We start from the raw sequence: 19,010 nt of genomic DNA, 5'->3' as shown, positions 1-19,010 counted from the left end.
CTTACATCAAACCCAAATATATCATCGTCCATTACCCCGTGGAAAAGAGAGAACGATACATGGCTCGATCTATTTACTGATCGATTCTATTTACGATCATGCCTAGATCTCGTTATTCTCACACGTATTAAAAAATTCAATCTATTATCCTCCTTTTTCCAGAAAAATTCCCATAGAAATTTCAAATATGAAAAATCCATTGGGATTTATTCCTGTTCGATAATTTTTTATTTATTCTCATCAGTCAATGAATTTTTGGTTTTTCAATTGAATGAGTGGAAAGAATTAGAATTTAATAGCAATAATGTCAGTAATTATTCGGATTATTATTATTTTTTATGTTGGAGAATACTCTAAAGCATAAATGGTAGATTTATATTTTTCATTCCATATCCGATGTACAGAAAACCGTGATGAGGTGATTCTGGGATGTGATAAAACGTCATACCAGGCCAGTAAAGGTTTTGCAGGATAATTAGACGAGAGCCTAAGTATCTCTGAATATTCCAGCACTCTACAAAAATGATGAAGAAATAATTGGAATTAATTATTCAATCATTTTCATAAAAGATAATTACACTCTACCTCCTGGGATATCTATAGACGTGGGATCCAGAAAATCTAATGAATAATTGTAGTCATTTCTCGTTAGGAGATTTTCCGTCCATTTCTCTTTCGGAAAACGTGCGTGGAGATACGACTTTTGGTCCAACGATTCGATAGGGTCTAGACCCTCGAATGCATTATTTTCGGTTGTGGATCCGTCTGGACGCCTGCACCAAGCGCCTCGGGGAATTATCAGAGATTCCTCTGTTATAAATTCAACGGTTGCAGATAAGCGATCTTCTTCCTTTAGGAATTGAGGTGGTCCCTTCGAATTTACGGACGTGTTAAATTCGCTAAATTTGTTAATGATTTTATCGATCATACCTCACCAAATTCAGTCCTATTTTTAGCCGCTGAAAAGGCTGGATTTTTACTGATATTGGTGACTATCGATGGATTCCCATCGAAGAGAGTTGGTGATAATGGTGTCAGTAATTTTCCGCATTTAGTCGGTCTTGGAAGTAAAAACCAGTCTAAACAATCTAAACTGTAAATTGTACAGTAATTGAAAAAAGGAATAAATTATTGTGAAACATAATCAGTCATGTTTAAGAGAGATTTAGGAAATTACCTGTAGAAAAATCGTCGGTCTTTCAAACAATCTTTAGCATAACCAAAGGCAATGTGATAATCGTTATCAGTTCCGTTGATTCTACCCCAGTAATATGTCTTTCGGAAATGATTTTCATTCTGCAATGTTAGGAGAGAATTCCTGAGGAGTTGGACTCTCTCTGCTCCGATGCAGACACCAGTGTAACCGATTTTCTCTGCAACGTCTTGTAATTTTGTGCACTCCATGGGTTTTTAAGGATTATGAGAAAAATAAAATCTCTGGTAAATGAAAAATAAAAGAAAATCGAGTAATATTATATTTTGAGAAGTATCATTAATAATTTGTGTTGTCAAAATGCTTTTCAGCCCTTGTAGCATAAATTACTCTATTTAATTTCTCCCGATGCAATTTCAGATGCACTTCATAGTCTCATGTATCCGGTTTAATCATCACTTCCGGCCCCCCACCACCGCCATGTGCTTCAAACCTCCTCAAGCTGTCAAACACATCCAATGATTCACAGGCAATAAAAATCCACTTAGAAATCCCACCGAAATGTCGTCTGATGAGGAAAACGATGAAGTCCAGGATTTGGAGAAGATTCGTGATAAATTCATGAGTTTACCACCAAGTGAGAGGATGCATGTAAGTGCCTGGGAGGATGACAACGACGGAATCGAGCCGCAACGAAACCCTGAAGGTTAGGAATTCCTGAAGAGCTCAGAGGAATATAATAATCCCCCCTAATATTCATTCACATTTTATGAGTTGTTTTAATTTTTAAATGCCGCGTATCAGCTGTTGACCCATTTTCCAGAAATTTCCTCAATATATCCACAATATATACTCAATATATACAACTATATATTACTCTCTAGTTACCGAATGAAATAATTCAGATGCCGATGCGAGGGGTGTATTGCTCGCTGCAGAGAAGGGAAATATGAAGAGATTAGAGATCCTTCTGGATAAAAATCCAGATCTGATGAATGTCATTGATAAGGATGGATATACCCCACTGCACAGAGCCTGTTATGGTAACCACGTCAATATAATTCATGTATGTATTCATGTATTTGCAGAGAGAAAATGTGAATGAAATAATCACCGCAAAATTTAATACGTACCATTTATTTAATTTAACAGTATTTACTGTCGAGAGGGGCTAAGATAGATGCAAAGACAATCGATGGCTGGGAGCCTTTGCACTCTGCCTGTTGCTGGAACAACGTAGATTGCATCTCCATGCTCATCTCCAATGGTGCTAACGTTAATGCCATGACCAATGGAAATCAATCACCACTTCACCTGGTGTGTGCAAGTTCTCACAATTCCCCAGCCCTTCAGCTACTCCTCCTCCATCCCGATGTTAATAAAACAGCAGTGAATTCCAGTGGTGACACACCCCAAATGATCGCCGAGAGGACAGGAAAATATTATCCATTGTTCGAGATGATAGAGCCTTGTTTGAACGAAATTTAACATGTTACCATTGTTCAATAAATCAATCTCACTAATTTTTACATTTTTCAACGGAAATACGACTTTATTCATTCATTGCCATTTTATATTCATAAATATTTCATCATTAATAAGAAATTCTTTCAATATCGAGAATTTAAACTGGGAAGTATCAGAGGATAAAAATAGAGAGGATAAACAATTATAATAATTATAAATCTATCACTAGAAGCATCACGATCGAGTATTGATGAATAGAAAGTCATTATAAAATAATACTATTGTAGATAAAATCGTTGTTCATAGTATAAACGTATCTTAATTATTACTTTAATTATATTTTTAAAAAGGACTCGGCTTGATTTATTTGTTCGGTATAATTATTTAGAATAATCAACGATTCGTTGGAAACGACGCTTTGGCTCGATATAATTCGTAGCGAAATGGTGAATTGAGATAAATTGAATTTAATATTTTTCAATTTTCCATTAACTAAATATTTCATCTATCTCGCTTTATCATTTCACCACTTAAATCGAATACGAATATTAACAATTAATCAGTACGAGATGGATTTCACTATTAAAAATACATGACTCTGGAATTGATAATGTCGATTATACGACTCAATAGTCGAATATTGATAAAACAACAAATAATCCTATATATCACGTAATTTGGACTCCTGCAATATGAGTGAATTTTTTGATTAGAGTGACGTGAGATTAACGAATTTTGGGGTTCCATTGCTGAGGCGTCTCATTCCCTCCCAGATTAATACAGTTGAGTCTTCAGTTGCTGCATAGAGGTGATGCTGATCAAGGGCCCAGGCTATAGAAATAATTGCACCATAGCCTTTACCACCATTAACTATTTCTCGAACAAGTCTCAGATCCCAACTACTCCACAGTCTTATCACGCCATTATCCAGTCCAGTGGCTATAACATTCACAGATACACCCTCAGGTGCATTGCTGTAGCACAAAGCTGTTATTCTCCTTCTGGACAGGACAGATCCTACGGCTCTAGCATTAATCGTGTAAACACGCAATTCAGATCGATGATCATTGCTCTCCTCTTTTAATTTACAAGTCACTGCAATATCTCCCAGTGTTTCACTGATTGACAGGAGACTAATCATGTGTGTACCATCACAGACTATTGATCTCACATAAGATAAGCTGAAAAATAAAGTATTAAATACACATAAAGTATTAAAATCACCCGGAGAAAAGAATATATATATATTCCCACCTGTTCAAATCCCAGATGACGATGACCCCTTCATCATCTCCACTAACAGCGATGCTGAATGCTCTGGAGAGGGCAATAACTCTAACCGCACATCTGTGTGCCAATAAAACGGACGCTGGTCCCGTACCGAATTCTATTTTGCCAGCAGCCTCGATATTATAGGAATGCACAGTAATTCTCCCCGAGAGTTGCCCAACCCACAATTCTCCACAATCAGCGGCAGATCCGAGAACAGTTATTGGATCAAAAGCCGAGCTTTTTATGAGAGGTCTGGGTGGCTGTTCTTTTTTGCATTTGAGCCTGACAATTCCATCATTTCCACTCCAGGAGGCCAGTGCAGCCCCCAAAACCGATGTTGCACTTAACATATTGCTACCCTTGTCCTTGGTATAGCCCAGTAATAAAGTTGTGCAGACAGAAAGGCCAAATACATCCCCAGTAGAAAGTGGAACGAGCGATGCCATTGGGGCTCGATGTTTATTCTTCCAACAGAGGACAGGTTCATTTCCTGGTGCTCCCACGTAATTTCCCCACTTGATCCCATCAACTCCTTCAATCACTGGGGGAACACTGCTGGCAGGAATTGAATTTAAGACACTGGGAATGGGCAGAGGATGCGAACCCCTGAAGAGTTGGGCTGGTGTCTGGCCATAAGTCTTCACCATCGTCTCCCATGCCTCTCTCTCAGCTGGATCCTCAATCTGATCGACATTAAAGCCGTAATAAGTGGCAGGATGAAAAACATTGATTGCCTCCACTGCTGGTTTCCCAGTCTGTCTGAATCCAAAAACCAGATCGATCCAGTAAGGCAGAACCTCTCTCACAATATCAGCTTCTAGAGCAGCTCGATGCGACAAAATAAATAATCTCGCGTCACCTCCGCACCAGGGAGGCAGCTCCACATCCCCCACGCGTTGATTATTCTGTCTGACACCGAAATTAAAGCCTTCAAAATTCAGCAGGAATTCGGGGAGATAAAAGAACTCGGGGATCAACTCTTTGACGTCTGTCGTCGAGTCGCAACTTGTCAGTCTCCAGGTGGTGGCTACCGCGTGAAAAGTCCGATCAGGAATATCGAAATTATTATCCTGGTAGCACAAAAACATACTGGTAAAGGGTGGAAGACGTACGAGAAAATGAAGAACCGTTCCAGAATTGCTGTAATGAGATCCGTAATGGAATGGCCCTTGGTTGAGAGCGACGAGATTACTGTCCTCAGCTAATGCTTGCTTCAAGTAATTGTAATTTTTAATGTAATGCTGTTCGTTCTTCTTGTCTTGAACAGCCATGGGACGTTTGAAATTCCGATAAATCTTGGAATTATTGAGATCGATTTTATGACTGGTGTAATCAGCCAAGACAAAAGGAAAGACTGGATACTGCATTAGATCGTTGTAAGACCTGCCAGCTAATTTATTCAAACACGTGATGTATTCCCAGTTTGTCAAGGCTCCACTGCGCCAGAGAGCCAGTGCCTCTCCCAAATCATCACCTGGGACACGCCTCGGTAAATTACAAGTCGACAATTCAGTAGCAAATTCGTCTCGTTCCTTTGAAGTATTGAAAGCTAGGAGATAAGTCCTCCCAGTGACCAGGAAAATCTCAATTGCTCGTTCCTGAAGTTGATACCTTCGTCGATGCAATTCTCTGATATCCTCCAGCCTCCAGGCAGTTCCACCCACCATTGCCAGATCGAGTCCTCCCAGTGCAATGTCTCCATGGAGTGGATTATTCGGTTGATCAGGAACAAAGTACAAACAAGTCTCTCCAATGAGAGCTTCACCAGGTAATTCTGCATGAGGTGTCACAACTCTTGCCTGTGACATCTTCCTGATTCTCTCCGATGTGTGGAGACGTTCAATCAGAGCTGTTGCATTGGCATCCTGACGTACATTATTGAAGAGATAGGAGAGAGGTGCCTCGACATTGGCAGCTTCGAGTTTCTCCTGATGATCATTGGTGAAGAATCTTTTATCAATTTTCAAGTGACACCTCTGCATTCTTATTCTTACCCTCGCAGGCCCCTCCGTTGGATCGAGCTCCCAACTCCGAGGGTAGCACTGAGGGAAGTACCAGGGTGCCCTCTCATGGGTCAATCTTCTCGCCAAATCTCTCCATCGAGCCATCCCCTGCGCCTCCAAAGCCCTCGAGTGCTTCAGTGTCTCCATAAGTGTCTTTCTCTCTCGATTCTGCTCCTCAACAACTGTTCTTGTAATAGTCATTGCACTCTCTGTCAGTTGTCTCGTGAGGATATCAAATTTATTTCCAATTCTCTGAATTGCTGGAAGATTATTCTCCAGCCAGATATCTCTTTCCCTCATTAATTCCCGTCGTAGGAGGGTGAGCTCCTCTCCCCAGAGACCCGGAGTCGCTCTTTCAATTCCTTTCACAAGATCCCAAATACTCAGAGCTTCTTTCAATTCAGCGCACACTCGGGCGTCTGCACTTGGCATTTCGTCTCGCCTCTGAAGTAGATCCCAGAAGAAAACTGTAAATTTCTGCTCGACTTGTGCATGAATCTCTAGCAATGATGACAGAATTTCTCGACCCCTGGGCTCTTCCATTAAAGATCGGACAGCATAAATTCTTGTGTTATTGCTCTGATGGGGTCCTAATAACCAAACCATAACTCTCGCTGTATTTTTTCTCAGAGTGGGCCTCGATCCCCACGAGCCCCAGTACTTCTTGTCTGATGGACTCGTCGATAATCCATGTAAGAGCATCGAAAACAATCTCTTCGTCAATTGTAATTCACTGCTAGAAGGTGAATTATCAGCTGTCGTGAGAAATTCAACGGTTTTCACAATAATAGTTTTGAATCTCTCATTGATTTCACCTCTTCCGGGTTCCCTCACCGATGTATTAGACCCATGAAGACTTCCATAACTCGAAGACCTAGATTCATGATCACTCTGTTCACTAGAAGTCGTGAGAACTGACGTTAAGTAAGAAGCAGAAGCCAGATACGAAGCAGTACTTCGTAATCTGAAACCAGAGTGAGTTGAGACTTTAGCCATGAGAAAATCGAGTTCACCATCGAAAAGCACCACCTGGGCATCGCGAACAACAGTGACGCACGGTGAATCTGATCCACATTTGTGTCTCTCATTCAACTCAACGTGATTGAGGATCAAATGAAGATCCGAGATCGCCTGCATATGGTGACTTCCAGGGGATTCCAGTAATTTCGTAGCTATTGCAACGAGGAGAATGTGAATGTCGTTGAATAAACAAGTGGAGCTCCCTTTGTGAGCACCACCCACCAGTGATCTAGCTAGAGACTCAGCCAGACCCTGATCAAGCAATATCTTCAACGAACTCGAATTCTTAGAGATGATATCAGTGATAAAAGACACCATTGGCCTGGCAATATTGGGATCAGTGGTAGAAGCTCGTGATAGCATTGCCAAAAGAGGTGGCATAGCAGCTGGTGTTGGACCCCTAGTCGCCAAGGTCTCCAGGGCGACAGCTAGGGGTTCAGAAGCTGGGTACAAGGCTATTTGATTTGCCAGATGAATAAAATACTTTTGCTTGATAAATTTATTAATCTCCTCATCACTGGCTCTCTGCAAATATGCCTGTACCAGTTTAACGAGTGCAGTTCGAACTTTAGTGTCGGGATTATTACCCAAAACGAGTAAAATTTCAGCTCTAAGTACGTGTTTGAGGACAGAGCCAACTTGACTGTCAGGCAAAACCCTGACAGCATCTCTGAGAAGCAGGAGAAGTCCCTCACAGACTAGTCCCTGACACACTCGTTTCTCATCGCTCCATGATAAATTTTTTTCACTGACCTGATGATTCGAGCCATCACTAGCAGCTATTCCGGAATCTTCACCAGCACTCGTCTCTTTGGAGGCCCCGTGTCTCCTCTCTCTTCTTCTCGTCGCTCGATCTCTTTGAATCTGCACGTTAGCCAGTGCTTTATTCAATTTACTCACTTCTGATTTATTCACTGACTCATCAGACGAACTCGTTGTTGTTGTTGCTGTTGTCATTGCTGCTGTCGTCGAGACTTTTAGGCGTGGCCTCTTCTCATCTAAGGGAGGCAATAAAAAATAAATATTATGACGCGAGTGAGTGACGTAAGTCTCTGACGCCTGATGAACTAGAACCAGATAATCCGTTATTGCAACTAGATGAGCGAATTCTGGAGGGGCTCCCATTAGCGCTCTTATCAGCTCGACAACTGTTGTGCCACTCGTTGGTTCGAGTAAAGTGCGTTCGTAGGAATCCTCGTACATAAAGTGCTCTTTGCAGAGGAGTAAGATAGTCTCGACTATGTCAACACGATTGAACTGGGCTGCATTGAATTCCCTCTGGGAGTGCTGATCCCTCAGGAGCACAAGAATTGCCTGAAGGAATAGATTAAGGGCATCGAATTTGGCCCACGTTCTCCAAGCACCCAACGATACTTTTATCAACTCAGGATCAGTTATGACTGCCTCACAATTCTGGGAAATTATGTGGTTCCCACTGCTGATGTCTTTTATGAGAATTGAGGTGTCACAGGCAGCATCGAGGATTGATTTTAGAATGTGTTTTCCTGCGTGACATCTGGGACTCTCTAGGACCCTCAGCAGGAGTGATGGTCCTCCCTCTGATCGATACTGATGCAGCAGGTCAGAGTCACTTCTTGCCAGGTGAAGTACAATTGAGAGTGCGAGGGCTTGCTCTTCTTCAGTAGAATTCAACTCGACGATTCTCGCGAAGAGATATAGAAATACTGGCATTCCACCGATTAAACTTGCAGCTGGCACCAGTCCCCTGTATTGCTGGCACTCTAATCTCGATGAAGCAATTGGAGGAATTGAGAGTGGGGGCTGCTGAGAAACCCTGTGTTCAGGTGCTGAGATAACTCTGAAGCCTGGCTGACCTGGAAACAGGGTCCTAACTACTGCATTGGGATTGGCAACTGCCTGTGGATACAAATGCACTAGATGAGGACTCTGTGCCTCGTAGCTGATCAATATGTTGTCCTGAAGGTGACTCAGGTGGGAATTCGTGGCGTCCATAACGACATCCCAGTCGATTTTCGAATCCGATACTTTTGTCTCCACAATGTGTCTGAGATAAGTTCCTCCATACGATTTTCTCCGGCTGGTGTCGAATTTTCCACCCTCGAATTTCACCTCCCGTATACCATTGAGAGCTCCTGCAGCTATCAGAGGGGCAAAATCAGGTTTTACTGAGTTAAGAATGCATTCAGCTAGATTTGTGTAATTCGAGCCAAGACTGGCGAGATACAGGGCGCGTTCTTTCGTGAATATTGGACATCGGAAGACCATGAGGTTACCCAGGTACCAGGCGCCAGTCCCAGACGGTCCCTTCTGGCCCAGAAGAACACATGTAGTTCCTGGTTTACGAACTAGAAGACCATCGAAGGGCAACTGGGCACTGGCCTCTCTGTATCCATCCACCCAGATGGTCACCTCCACCACTGCACTCTTTTTATTGAGGACAGTGTCCTTGAAGTTGAGGGCAAGATGGTGCCATCTTCCCGAGGGTAGGAGACCATTTATCGATGCCTCGGAAATCGTTCGATTGGTCTTATCGTCGGGACGTGTGAGACGAAGAATGAGTTTGTCTGATTTCAAATCCAACCACGACTCAAGGACGAGAGACTCAAAGCCTATTGACATCATGTGAATTATTGTGACTGGAGCTGGAGGTGAGGCAGAGCCTGCCACAACTTCTCGACTCCAGTTGTCCGTCAGGACTCCCCATTCTGACATCTCGCTGTCAGAATCCAGGAGAGGTGAGACCGAGACGGTTGCACCTCGTCCTGATAATGTGGATGATCCTCTCTCGACTCTCAGCCACATGGATACTGAACAGCCGTGCAGCCACACAGGCCAGGACAGCTCTGGACCCACTGGAAGGCACATCGCATGCACCGACCAGGGACTGCAGATTTCTGCTGCTGTGTGCTTTCTTTTGAAATTGTTAACGAGATTCTCAGCCTTCTCAATATTTCTCACGTCTTCTCTGATATTTCTCTTGGGGGTTGTAGCATCGGACATTATGGGAAATGAGAGGATAAAATTTGGTTGAGGTTTTGATGTTAAAACCAGACGACACAGGGGCTCTAAAAGGGGTAGGAGAGGAGGAGAGTCGACTTTAAAGAGCGAGATATAAGTTACCAGTTCTGTCGGGGATATCGACTGGCTGGCCAGCAATGTAAACACCTCCAGGACCGCGTGCTGGAGGTTCTGGTGATCTGGCTCTCTGCTGATTAGAATTGACTCGAAACCCTTCAACAGTTTTGTTATTACTCCAGATCCTGCTAGTGCTGCACAGCTTGAAGCACTCTCCCGACAGATTACAGCCACTTTTCGCAATCCTCCACTTATTATTGTACTCCTCTCGCCGTCTAAGTCTCTGATTTTTTAAAAGATAAATAAAGTTCACCATTTAATAATTGTCGATATTTTTCCACAATAATGCCAGCGGCATTGGGAATTCATTAATAATTAGGTCAATCCAGCTTACTGTTCACTGAAGTGGATCAGTAGGTCAACAGCAAGAGAACAAAGTGCGGGATGAGCATTGGCATGTCCCCTGGGCTCCACGATGGGTCCCAATGAATTACTCCTCCTGGGTAAACTATTCTGAGGTGTTCTCCCCTGAACCTCTACATCTGCCTCGTATCCATCATCAGCTGTTACATACTCTCCAGTACTGCTGTCCTCCCCACCGCAATCTGGCAGTGTCTCCAAGGTCATTGTTGGCAGCTAATTGAATTTGTAACAAACACATTGGAAATAGCAGAAGTGTAAATAAGGGATTTAAGAAGATTATGAACATCAGAACAGAAATGAACAGGAGAGATTTGTTTTTCTCATTGAGACGAAGAAATTATAAAAAGAAAATGATATTAATATTGCATTATTTTATAATCATAAAAATAATCACGTGAGAGATCGTGGAATTTTGTCAAGATCTTTTTACGTCTCATCTCTTTCCTGTTAGAATTTTATAGATAATTTATTTTTGTTTAATCTTTGAAACTCACTCTTGGTCTCATTGGTGGTGGCATGGTCTGTTCGTGACTGGGTTTTAGCATGGATACTCTGAGAAGTCCTTCAACAAGCATTGCTATTCCTCTCCCCAATTTAATTCCAGCACTCATCAATGCCTTGCCAAGTTCTGTTATCACATCGCAATCACCTAAACCACAAGTCATATCAGCATAACTTAGCACTCGGAGTAACAAAACGAGAATGAAAATAAATTAATAAAACCATCAATCAATAAACATCGATTAGAGATTTACGTATTCGTGAAACGAGCGTCATGGAACTCCTCTCCCAACTGATAACTCACGTTTTACGAAATTAATCCACAGGTGTTACCAAGAGGTGTATTTAAATAATTTATCCCCCTCCTAACAGTATTATTTGCATTTACGTACGTCCTATAAATTTAGTAGAGTGTAGAATGAAAAAGGGAATTGACTTACACAATGGTGATGCCAAGCAGCATGTGATTAATGCCTCGAGGAGCCTGTGAGCTGATTTACTGGCATCTAAAATGAGGTAAAACCATTTGAATTTATTAAGAGTTATTATTATGATAATAAACAAACTCAAATCACTGGACATACCTTTTATGCGATCTGTTGCAATGAAAACAGCAAGAGTTTTGAACAGTCTCAACGATTTTTCAGCGACAGGACTCTTCAGCAATTCCTTCCTGAATCTGGGACTACACAAGACAACACCAGCAGCTGCTCTCCAAGCAGCGCTAGCCTGAAAGAGACTGACCCTCTGCAATTCCTCAAGGGTGCCTCCCCTGACGATATCCTCCAAAGATTTCGACAGCTCAGTCTTCAATAAATTCCTCTTGACACTGATTTCCTCCCCAGACTTATCCTTCTCCCTCTCCTGGAATTTTTTCGACTTGAAGTAAGTATTATCCACCGGCTCCTCCAGTATTTCCTCGATATTCTGCTCTTTAATGCTCTCAAACACCTCCAGGAGTTCACTGCTCTCTTTATCGAGAGCATCTAAAAGTGCTTTGACAGCAACTCCATCACTCAGTTCACACTCATTGTCCTCAATGGATTTCCAAATTTCCATTATCACAGTCATTTCCAGCAGTCCATAAACATTCCTCGTGAAGAGAGGATTGGGAAGAAGTTTCAGGGACTCTTCCAGACCCCCGATCTCTCCAAATCTCTCGCAAATTGTCCCATTGACAACGAGACTGGTGATCATGGATAGAGACGTTTGGATGAGAAATTCAGTTGTTGCATTGGCCGTGCTCTTCTCAAGATTCTTCTTAGCACTGAGAAATGTCGGATAAAAAACCCGAAAGAGTAAATCACGTCTGACGTGAAATCCAGCATTAGGCGTTACTTTTATCAAATGCGACATCACAACGTAACACAAATTAGGATCCTCTGGATTCAACAGTCCTAGATAAAGCTCCAAAAATTCCCACGAATAATTGAGTGGTTTAGTGCAGGTATTGCAAATATCATATCCAGGAAATGCTCCCAATTCTTTGAAAAAACACCTCTCGAGGAGAGCAATGCAAGCCCCATAAATCTGAATATTTCCCTTCTTCATGCAGCCAACGACACTAGTCAAGAGGATCTTAGGAGGAAAGCAACAGCATGTGCCAGCAGCTGTGATAACTTCCAATAGTCTCACCTCGAGCTCAACGTGAAGTGAATTGGACTCTCTGGTGAGAGCTGTGAGTGCCATAAAGAGAGAGGAAATGCAACACATCTGTTGTCCAAGAGTTGCGACTTTGGCCTGAGAATATGGACTTCCAAAAATATCAAAGTGGTGATAAGACTCGGTAAAATTGTCGCATGCTCTGTGCTTGGATCTGCGGCACTTGCCCATGTGACACAATTCCTGCCTGACTCGTTTGAGGGCACTTATCAGAACCCCAATCATGTCAACGACCTTTCTCGCGCGAGTCATCGACCTCTCGGGATCAATGCTCGGGAGATCGACTATCGCGAGAATAGTTCTCTCCACGAGTTTTCCCTCTTGGCTTTCGGTGAACAGTTGAAATAATTCCAGAAAGTCTTTCAATTTGTCAGCAGTTCCTCTCTGATGCAGAAGACAGTATAAAAAAGTTATGATTCCATATGTAGTTGCGAATATGAATTCTTGGAGGTGAGAGCCCTCCTCGGGGCTCATCACTACCACTGGCTTGCTGCAGGCATCCTCTAGGAGTCTGAGAGTCATCGGCAACAGACCATTGTGAATGACAGCTGTTGTTGGCTCATCAGCTCGGAGAACTCTCTCGAGAGCCCCCAGCATCAGTCTAGCGGCTGCAGCTTTGAGTGTTGCACACTGAGTTCCGGTTAAATTAGGCCCATCTATGCCGAATTGAAGTGACCAGAGGGTATCCAGTGCAAATTTCAGGACCTGAACGGCTGGTGTCTGTTCTGCTGGTGTTTCCAGGTCCCTCAGCCCCTGGAGTAGCTGAATTATCAAGAGACTTGTCTCGAAATGACTGACTTTAGTGTCCAACACTGATTTTATCCGATCATCGATGAAGTCCTGGGGGATTTTTTTAGTTGGACGAAGTGGTGGCTCGTACAGGGCTAGCCCTTGCCAGTGATTTTCCTCATCAGATCTGACGATCGATGTGAAATATTCAAAGTCCATTGGATTGAGGCGAATCTTGAGAGTGAGGGAACGCGCCTGATCGATTCCATCAGTGAGAATCTCGGATCCACTGCTGTCTTTTTGATTCGAGGGATCTTTATCCCCCAGGCCTTGAGAGGCTCTTGGACCTGTACCACTGTGTCTTCGATGACGCTTACGTGAAACCTGAGCTTCACTCGTTGTACTCGTACGACTACGATTTTTTTTCTTCTTGTTGGTGGTGTGGGGAATGATCTCAACTGTATCGACGGTGTCATCGTTGCTGTGGAATTTGATGTAGGGATTGGGTGGTGCCGGTTGGCTCGACAATTGAGAGGATACGGGGTACAGGGCTACGAGGAGGGCAACGAGTTGTCGACCGCAGGACAAACCACGAACACCAAGAAGATGAAGGACTGACAGCGAACGCCAACCACGACCCTGGACTAGATATTTATGGACCTCAATTAATTCACCGCCGTCATTACGAGCTGAGCACAAGTCGTGAACATCTAAGAGAAGTTCACAGGCTACCATAGTTGATACTCCACCACCACCTACTGAGCTATAAAAATTGTAAAGTTCCTATGCAGTTTGTTTTTTTTTTTTATCGTTATTTCACGAGAATTTATTGGATTTATTATAGGTTGAGTACTAATGAAATTTATTCCACTCCCAATGAATAATAAGTTTGAGGGCACGATTGTTTATTTCTCTGTCGAAGTACCGTGGAAAGTTATGTAGACTCTTATCGGCCACCGCAAAGCCAACTTTTATTATCTCATTGCTGTGGAACGTCAACGGACTAGGACAACGCATTCAATACACAATGATTGCTCGTTAACGATTCTAGTGTGCAGATGTATGAGGAGTTCTTATCCATCGACTTCAAGCGTTTGAAAATTAACGTGTGAGAATTATGAGAGAAAAATTCATCTGATGTGCGATAGGTCAGGATTTTCTATTGATCATTCCATCATTTAATATCGGGGCAGACGTGATCGATATTTATTACTTGAAATCTATCCTGTAGATTCAGCGATAATAAATTATTTGTAACGCATTTCATTCACGGGCACTCACAGAAAAATATTGATTCTAATCTTTATTGTCGTAGTTTTCCTGTCATCTCTGCTTATTTTTGAAACGTTATCGTCTAGAAAATGGCTGTTATTGTTATCCCTGGTCGTGAGACGATGAAAATAGTCTTTTTACATTAAAAAATGATATTTAGGCCACGCACTGTTGAGTATTTCAAATTGAGCAATTTGTTTTGCTTACGAAGGTTTTCCATTTTTTGTCTATCGATTCAGGCAAATTGAAATTCGATATTTCGTAGATATTCAAAATAATCGATTGTTGAGGAAACAGCGATTTGTAAAATCACTGAAGAATTATTATCAATACGGAATTAATGATTGCTCCAAAAATTCGGGTCAATGACTCCTTGATTTTATCGGAATCCGATGGAAATCGCAAGTATGAATATTAAGATAGACTTACCAAAATGATAGAATCTCTTTTATGTCTCTGCCATGATGTACTTGAACTAGCAATTCAGCCAGGAATATATCGAGCCACAAGGATTTCTGGAAGAAATGAAATCCACAGATGAGCGATAAAATGACAATTAAATAATACCTCTAACGACTCGGAATTTCAATTCCAATTAAAACTTTCATCACTGAAATTATCGATATTAACGTAATCTATCCCTCGAATTGTGCGTGCGGACGAATTCGCGATAAATCTGTAATCCGATACATTAATCTGCATTCACTGAAGGTGAGCTAGTGAAACAAGAGCAAGTACTTCTCATATTGCGTATCGATTTTACCTTTTTTGCGTAAACATTAAAATTCATGGAGTTGAACTTTCCGAAGTTATTGTTTTTGTTTCTCAGTATAATGTTTCGGGGTTTTTAGGGGATTTTGCCGGTGCGGAAGGAAATATATAATTCGACTTATGAGTCTTCCTCACGCAATATGATTCTCTTATGATTTTTATATTTTTAAAATAATTAAGAATAATGAAAGAAAAATAATATTATTATTGTTCAATAATAAAAGATAAGAAATGAAAAATAAAAAGAATAAATTACCTCATAACTTTGTAGTTTAGCGTGAATAAAATTATCCCAGAGTATTTGTAGCCTGCCAGAACCAACTGGAGACATTGCCAATACTGACAGCTCAGAATCGGTAGCCTCTTCCCTGGAGTCCTTCATGAATACCACATTATCATCATCTCCATAATGCTCCTGATCGCTCGTTGCCTCCGTCCAGGTGGTCCACTCCTCTTCCTGCTTTTTCGCCACTGTCACACGTGGTGAATAAAATGGTCCACCTCTCCCTGACAGAATTCCACCAGTCGAATGATCACTGAAATATTGAAACGCGTGCTCAGATCGGCTGCTACCAGCTGCTGTTTTACTCTTCAACTTCATCTGTCTCTATCATTCGGACTCTCCTGTCGTCTGTTGTCCCGGATTATGTAACACTGTACGATGTTGAAGAAGCCAAAGAAATAACTCAAACCCCCAACACTATTCCCAATAGCAATAATTTTTTTTCTTCCTATTTGGTCTTTTCAGGAAATCGCCATTCCCGGGTGAAATTCGTTGTGGTAATGATCGAAAAAAAATTGGAGAAAGGGGAAAATGTTTTCATATTTATCATTTATAAGTCATGCAACGTCCAGCAATCTCTTATCGCCGAGGGAGGAGCATCTGACGACAGACCAGTGGACGAATCAGAAAGATAGAGAATGAGCCACGGATATTGTAAAAATTCATTTTTTTAGGAATTACTCATTGAGTCAAGCGTGGAAAATTCTTTTCAAGCGCTGAGACTTTTCGTCACGTTCATGCAGTAATCTTCTACTTCATGAAAATTGTAAATTTGCATTATGATAATTTATAGAGAAAGAGTAATTAATTAGCGGTGAATTAATTACTCTTTGCTTTGAGGGAATTAAATCTGGATGAACACGGGGATCGGAAAAATGTCGATGATTCACTTCCGTAGTGAATGATATTTTAATTGATATTGTTTAATTGTTTCAATGGTTATCAGGCACTCGGGGATGCTATCGTTTTGTTCATCATTAAATGAGCACTTGAGAAATCGATCGAAAAAAATTGTACGTAGAATAATTCTGTTGATTTAATGAGAATACGATTACTGAACGATTGCTAATTTCGCAAACAAGGGGTAATGACCATTATATTCAATTCATCAGAGTAAAGTCCAGGCGATTTTTCCGGAGATGACACTCTTTATTTTCCTTATTACTTTAATCATTTATCAGAGAAAAGAAAAATAAAGATTGTTCTCCTGCGTGGATTGAATAAAAATTGTAGTTTTTCCTTTTAAATTCAGAGAGTGGAGAATTGCATGATTGGAAATAAAATCATGGAAATATTTTAATATCATTGAAGATAACTAGAATTCAACACGTGCGAACAATTGAAGTTGATGGAGAGGCTGGAAAATTCAAAGCACAATGGCACAATCCAATCATATGTACTCTCGGTTTATGCGGTACATAAATTTCCTTCACTATCTCCTTGAATACATGTATTTTCATTGGTCGACAGATCTGACTCGGACAAAATGAAGAAAAACTCATGTTTTCCACGATTGAAGGAGAAAGGGGCCAAACACATCAATCATTTCTCTTCGTAATTGTCCAGCTTATTTATGAAGCAACAATTTTATGAAAAAATCCGTCGATGATCTACGAATAATTGTTGTCATCAGTAGCAATTAGATTATCACAGAGTGTTTTATGAGTCTATTTATCAATGACTCTAATACAAAATAGATAAACAGAAAATGTAGCAAAATCGGAGACAACAATGATAAATTATTTTAAAAATCAGATGATAATACTCTGTGACCTCTCATTATTATTACTTCAATTCACAATTATATTTTATTTAATTTCTACTCACGAGTTAGTTGATCGTTGACACCTCAAATTATTTATAATTAATAATGAAAAAAATGAGGAATTCGGTCTCATTAAATTCTACTCCAAAAATCATATTCTACAATTGAAAATCCACAAACAGTGCCTTTTCCCAGTTTATTGACCTCCTACACCCCTGACATCTCAATAAAACCTAACATCTCTCCAGAATATTAATAAATAATTATTACCTCGATTCGTTGGTGCCGGCTCAGCGTAATCTCAAAGTAATCAGCATAAAAACAGTTTAAAACAACAACAAAAACTGGTTGTGCACTCAAAGTAAACCGAAAGCCGAGTATTTGCCAGCAAATAATCCAATCCCTTCAACAGCAAATATATGCTGACAGTAGGATTCAGATGGCAGCAGCTGACAGCTCTCTGGATTAAGGTATGATACAGGGAGGTATTGCCAAGCTTTGATGTCGCCGACACCAAAACAGGGGACAAGTACCTTCAAACGTCGTACGTAGCGCTGTATAACGACTTCTCCTCATGTGCGTTTCGCCCCCACAATTCAGCGATTTCTGGCGTTTACATTTGAATGCCAGTCGAGTCGTTTGATTTTTTTTCTTTCAAATTGACATGAAAAAAAAAAGGTATGGCATAAAAATTGTCGACAAAAGCATAAATGAATTATGGGTATATGATTATTTCAATAAGAGACATTCTTACCCAGTATTGACTATTTTTTCATAAATCAAGTAATTAAAGTGAAACTCTTTCCACGTCACCCAAGAGGTAGAGTCCTTGACTTGAATTCCTGGATCAATTGTTGACCCAAAGAAAGATAATGCATTTACAAAAGGTGAAGGTAGACAAAATGCGAGAGCTTAAGAGAAAACCGAAATCATCAACAGGGGGTTATCCAGCAGTGAACACCTTTCGCCGCCCCAGTTTTCTTAAAGCTATTTCCATAATGTGCCTTCGTCATCATTTTCATTTTATGGTCTTCACAAATTTGTCAGTGATGCTTAATTGATTTACTTCAATAATTTAATATCGTACTTACCATTTTGGGCGTAGATATAAAATACGACATAAATTTAAGGCCCGGATGGATTATTTGGGAAAGATTATTTACTCCGAAATTTGGACTCCTAGTTACTCCGGAAATTAATCGTTTTTTCCAATAATTGTTAGCTAGCGCCGTAGCGGTTGTTAACAACTAGAGCGCTAGCTAACAATTGTCGGAAAAATCGATTAATTGATGAAGGAATTAGGCGTGCCAATTTTGGAGTAAATCATCTTTTCCAGACAATCCAACCGGGCCTTAATTCCAATTTCAAAATGCGGCACTCCAGCGTAGTCAATCACTTGTTTATACACGCACTCGCGATTTATCTGATGGAGCCATATCTACTGGCATCTCGACATCATCTGATCGAGAGATAAAATCATCTCGAGAATTCAAACCCCCGAACCGACCACGAAAAAATCCACGGAACGGATACGATATATTAATAAATAAATTTCACTCACCGGCGTTGGATGAAAATTAGTCAATTTTCACCTTTCGAACGACCTACCTTATCTGTAAACATAAAAAAAAA

The 19,010-nt window shown here is 41.0% G+C and overlaps 3 protein-coding genes across 4 annotated transcripts in view; 1 reads left to right on the top strand and 2 right to left on the bottom strand.

Annotated features, from left to right (window-relative positions):
* Positions 1 to 2,698, top strand: part of LOC105265255 (ankyrin repeat domain-containing protein 49) — a 30,726-nt gene extending 28,028 nt beyond the window's left edge. Inside the window, exons 3-5 of the mRNA XM_011302660.1 lie at positions 1,574 to 1,859; positions 2,059 to 2,219; positions 2,306 to 2,698. Of these exons, the coding sequence (XP_011300962.1) occupies positions 1,715 to 1,859; positions 2,059 to 2,219; positions 2,306 to 2,641 (642 nt within the window). The 5' untranslated portion in view covers positions 1,574 to 1,714 and the 3' untranslated portion in view covers positions 2,642 to 2,698. The remainder of the gene's footprint in view (positions 1 to 1,573; positions 1,860 to 2,058; positions 2,220 to 2,305) is intronic.
* Positions 285 to 1,618, bottom strand: Rsph9 (Radial spoke head protein 9). Its single transcript, XM_011302659.1, has 5 exons — positions 1,544 to 1,618; positions 1,178 to 1,437; positions 931 to 1,093; positions 586 to 871; positions 285 to 514 (listed from the first exon to the last, which is right to left on the bottom strand). The coding sequence occupies exons 2-5, from the start codon at positions 1,402 to 1,404 to the stop codon at positions 354 to 356; spliced, it is 837 nt and encodes a 278-aa protein (XP_011300961.1). The 5' UTR covers positions 1,405 to 1,437; positions 1,544 to 1,618; the 3' UTR covers positions 285 to 353.
* Positions 2,699 to 2,796: 98 nt separating the features above from the next.
* Positions 2,797 to 17,772, bottom strand: mv (lysosomal-trafficking regulator mauve). Of its 2 annotated transcripts, XM_011302653.1 has the most exons (9): positions 17,649 to 17,772; positions 15,587 to 15,866; positions 14,989 to 15,074; positions 11,481 to 14,050; positions 11,337 to 11,402; positions 10,890 to 11,044; positions 10,367 to 10,608; positions 3,875 to 10,255; positions 2,797 to 3,801 (listed from the first exon to the last, which is right to left on the bottom strand). In XM_011302653.1, the coding sequence occupies exons 2-9, from the start codon at positions 15,710 to 15,712 to the stop codon at positions 3,330 to 3,332; spliced, it is 10,098 nt and encodes a 3,365-aa protein (XP_011300955.1). In that variant the 5' UTR covers positions 15,713 to 15,866; positions 17,649 to 17,772; the 3' UTR covers positions 2,797 to 3,329. The 2 variants fall into 2 exon arrangements, with proteins under 2 accessions (XP_011300955.1, XP_011300954.1); XM_011302652.1 differs by lacking the exon at positions 17,649 to 17,772 and having other exon boundaries at positions 15,587 to 15,965.
* Positions 17,773 to 19,010: the final 1,238 nt, after the last annotated feature.

Source organism: Fopius arisanus, unplaced genomic scaffold (assembly GCF_000806365.1).
Source record: "Fopius arisanus strain USDA-PBARC FA_bdor unplaced genomic scaffold, ASM80636v1 scaffold00028, whole genome shotgun sequence".
Taxonomy (NCBI): Eukaryota; Metazoa; Arthropoda; class Insecta; order Hymenoptera; family Braconidae; genus Fopius; species Fopius arisanus.
This window is presented reverse-complemented; position numbering and strand designations above follow the sequence as displayed.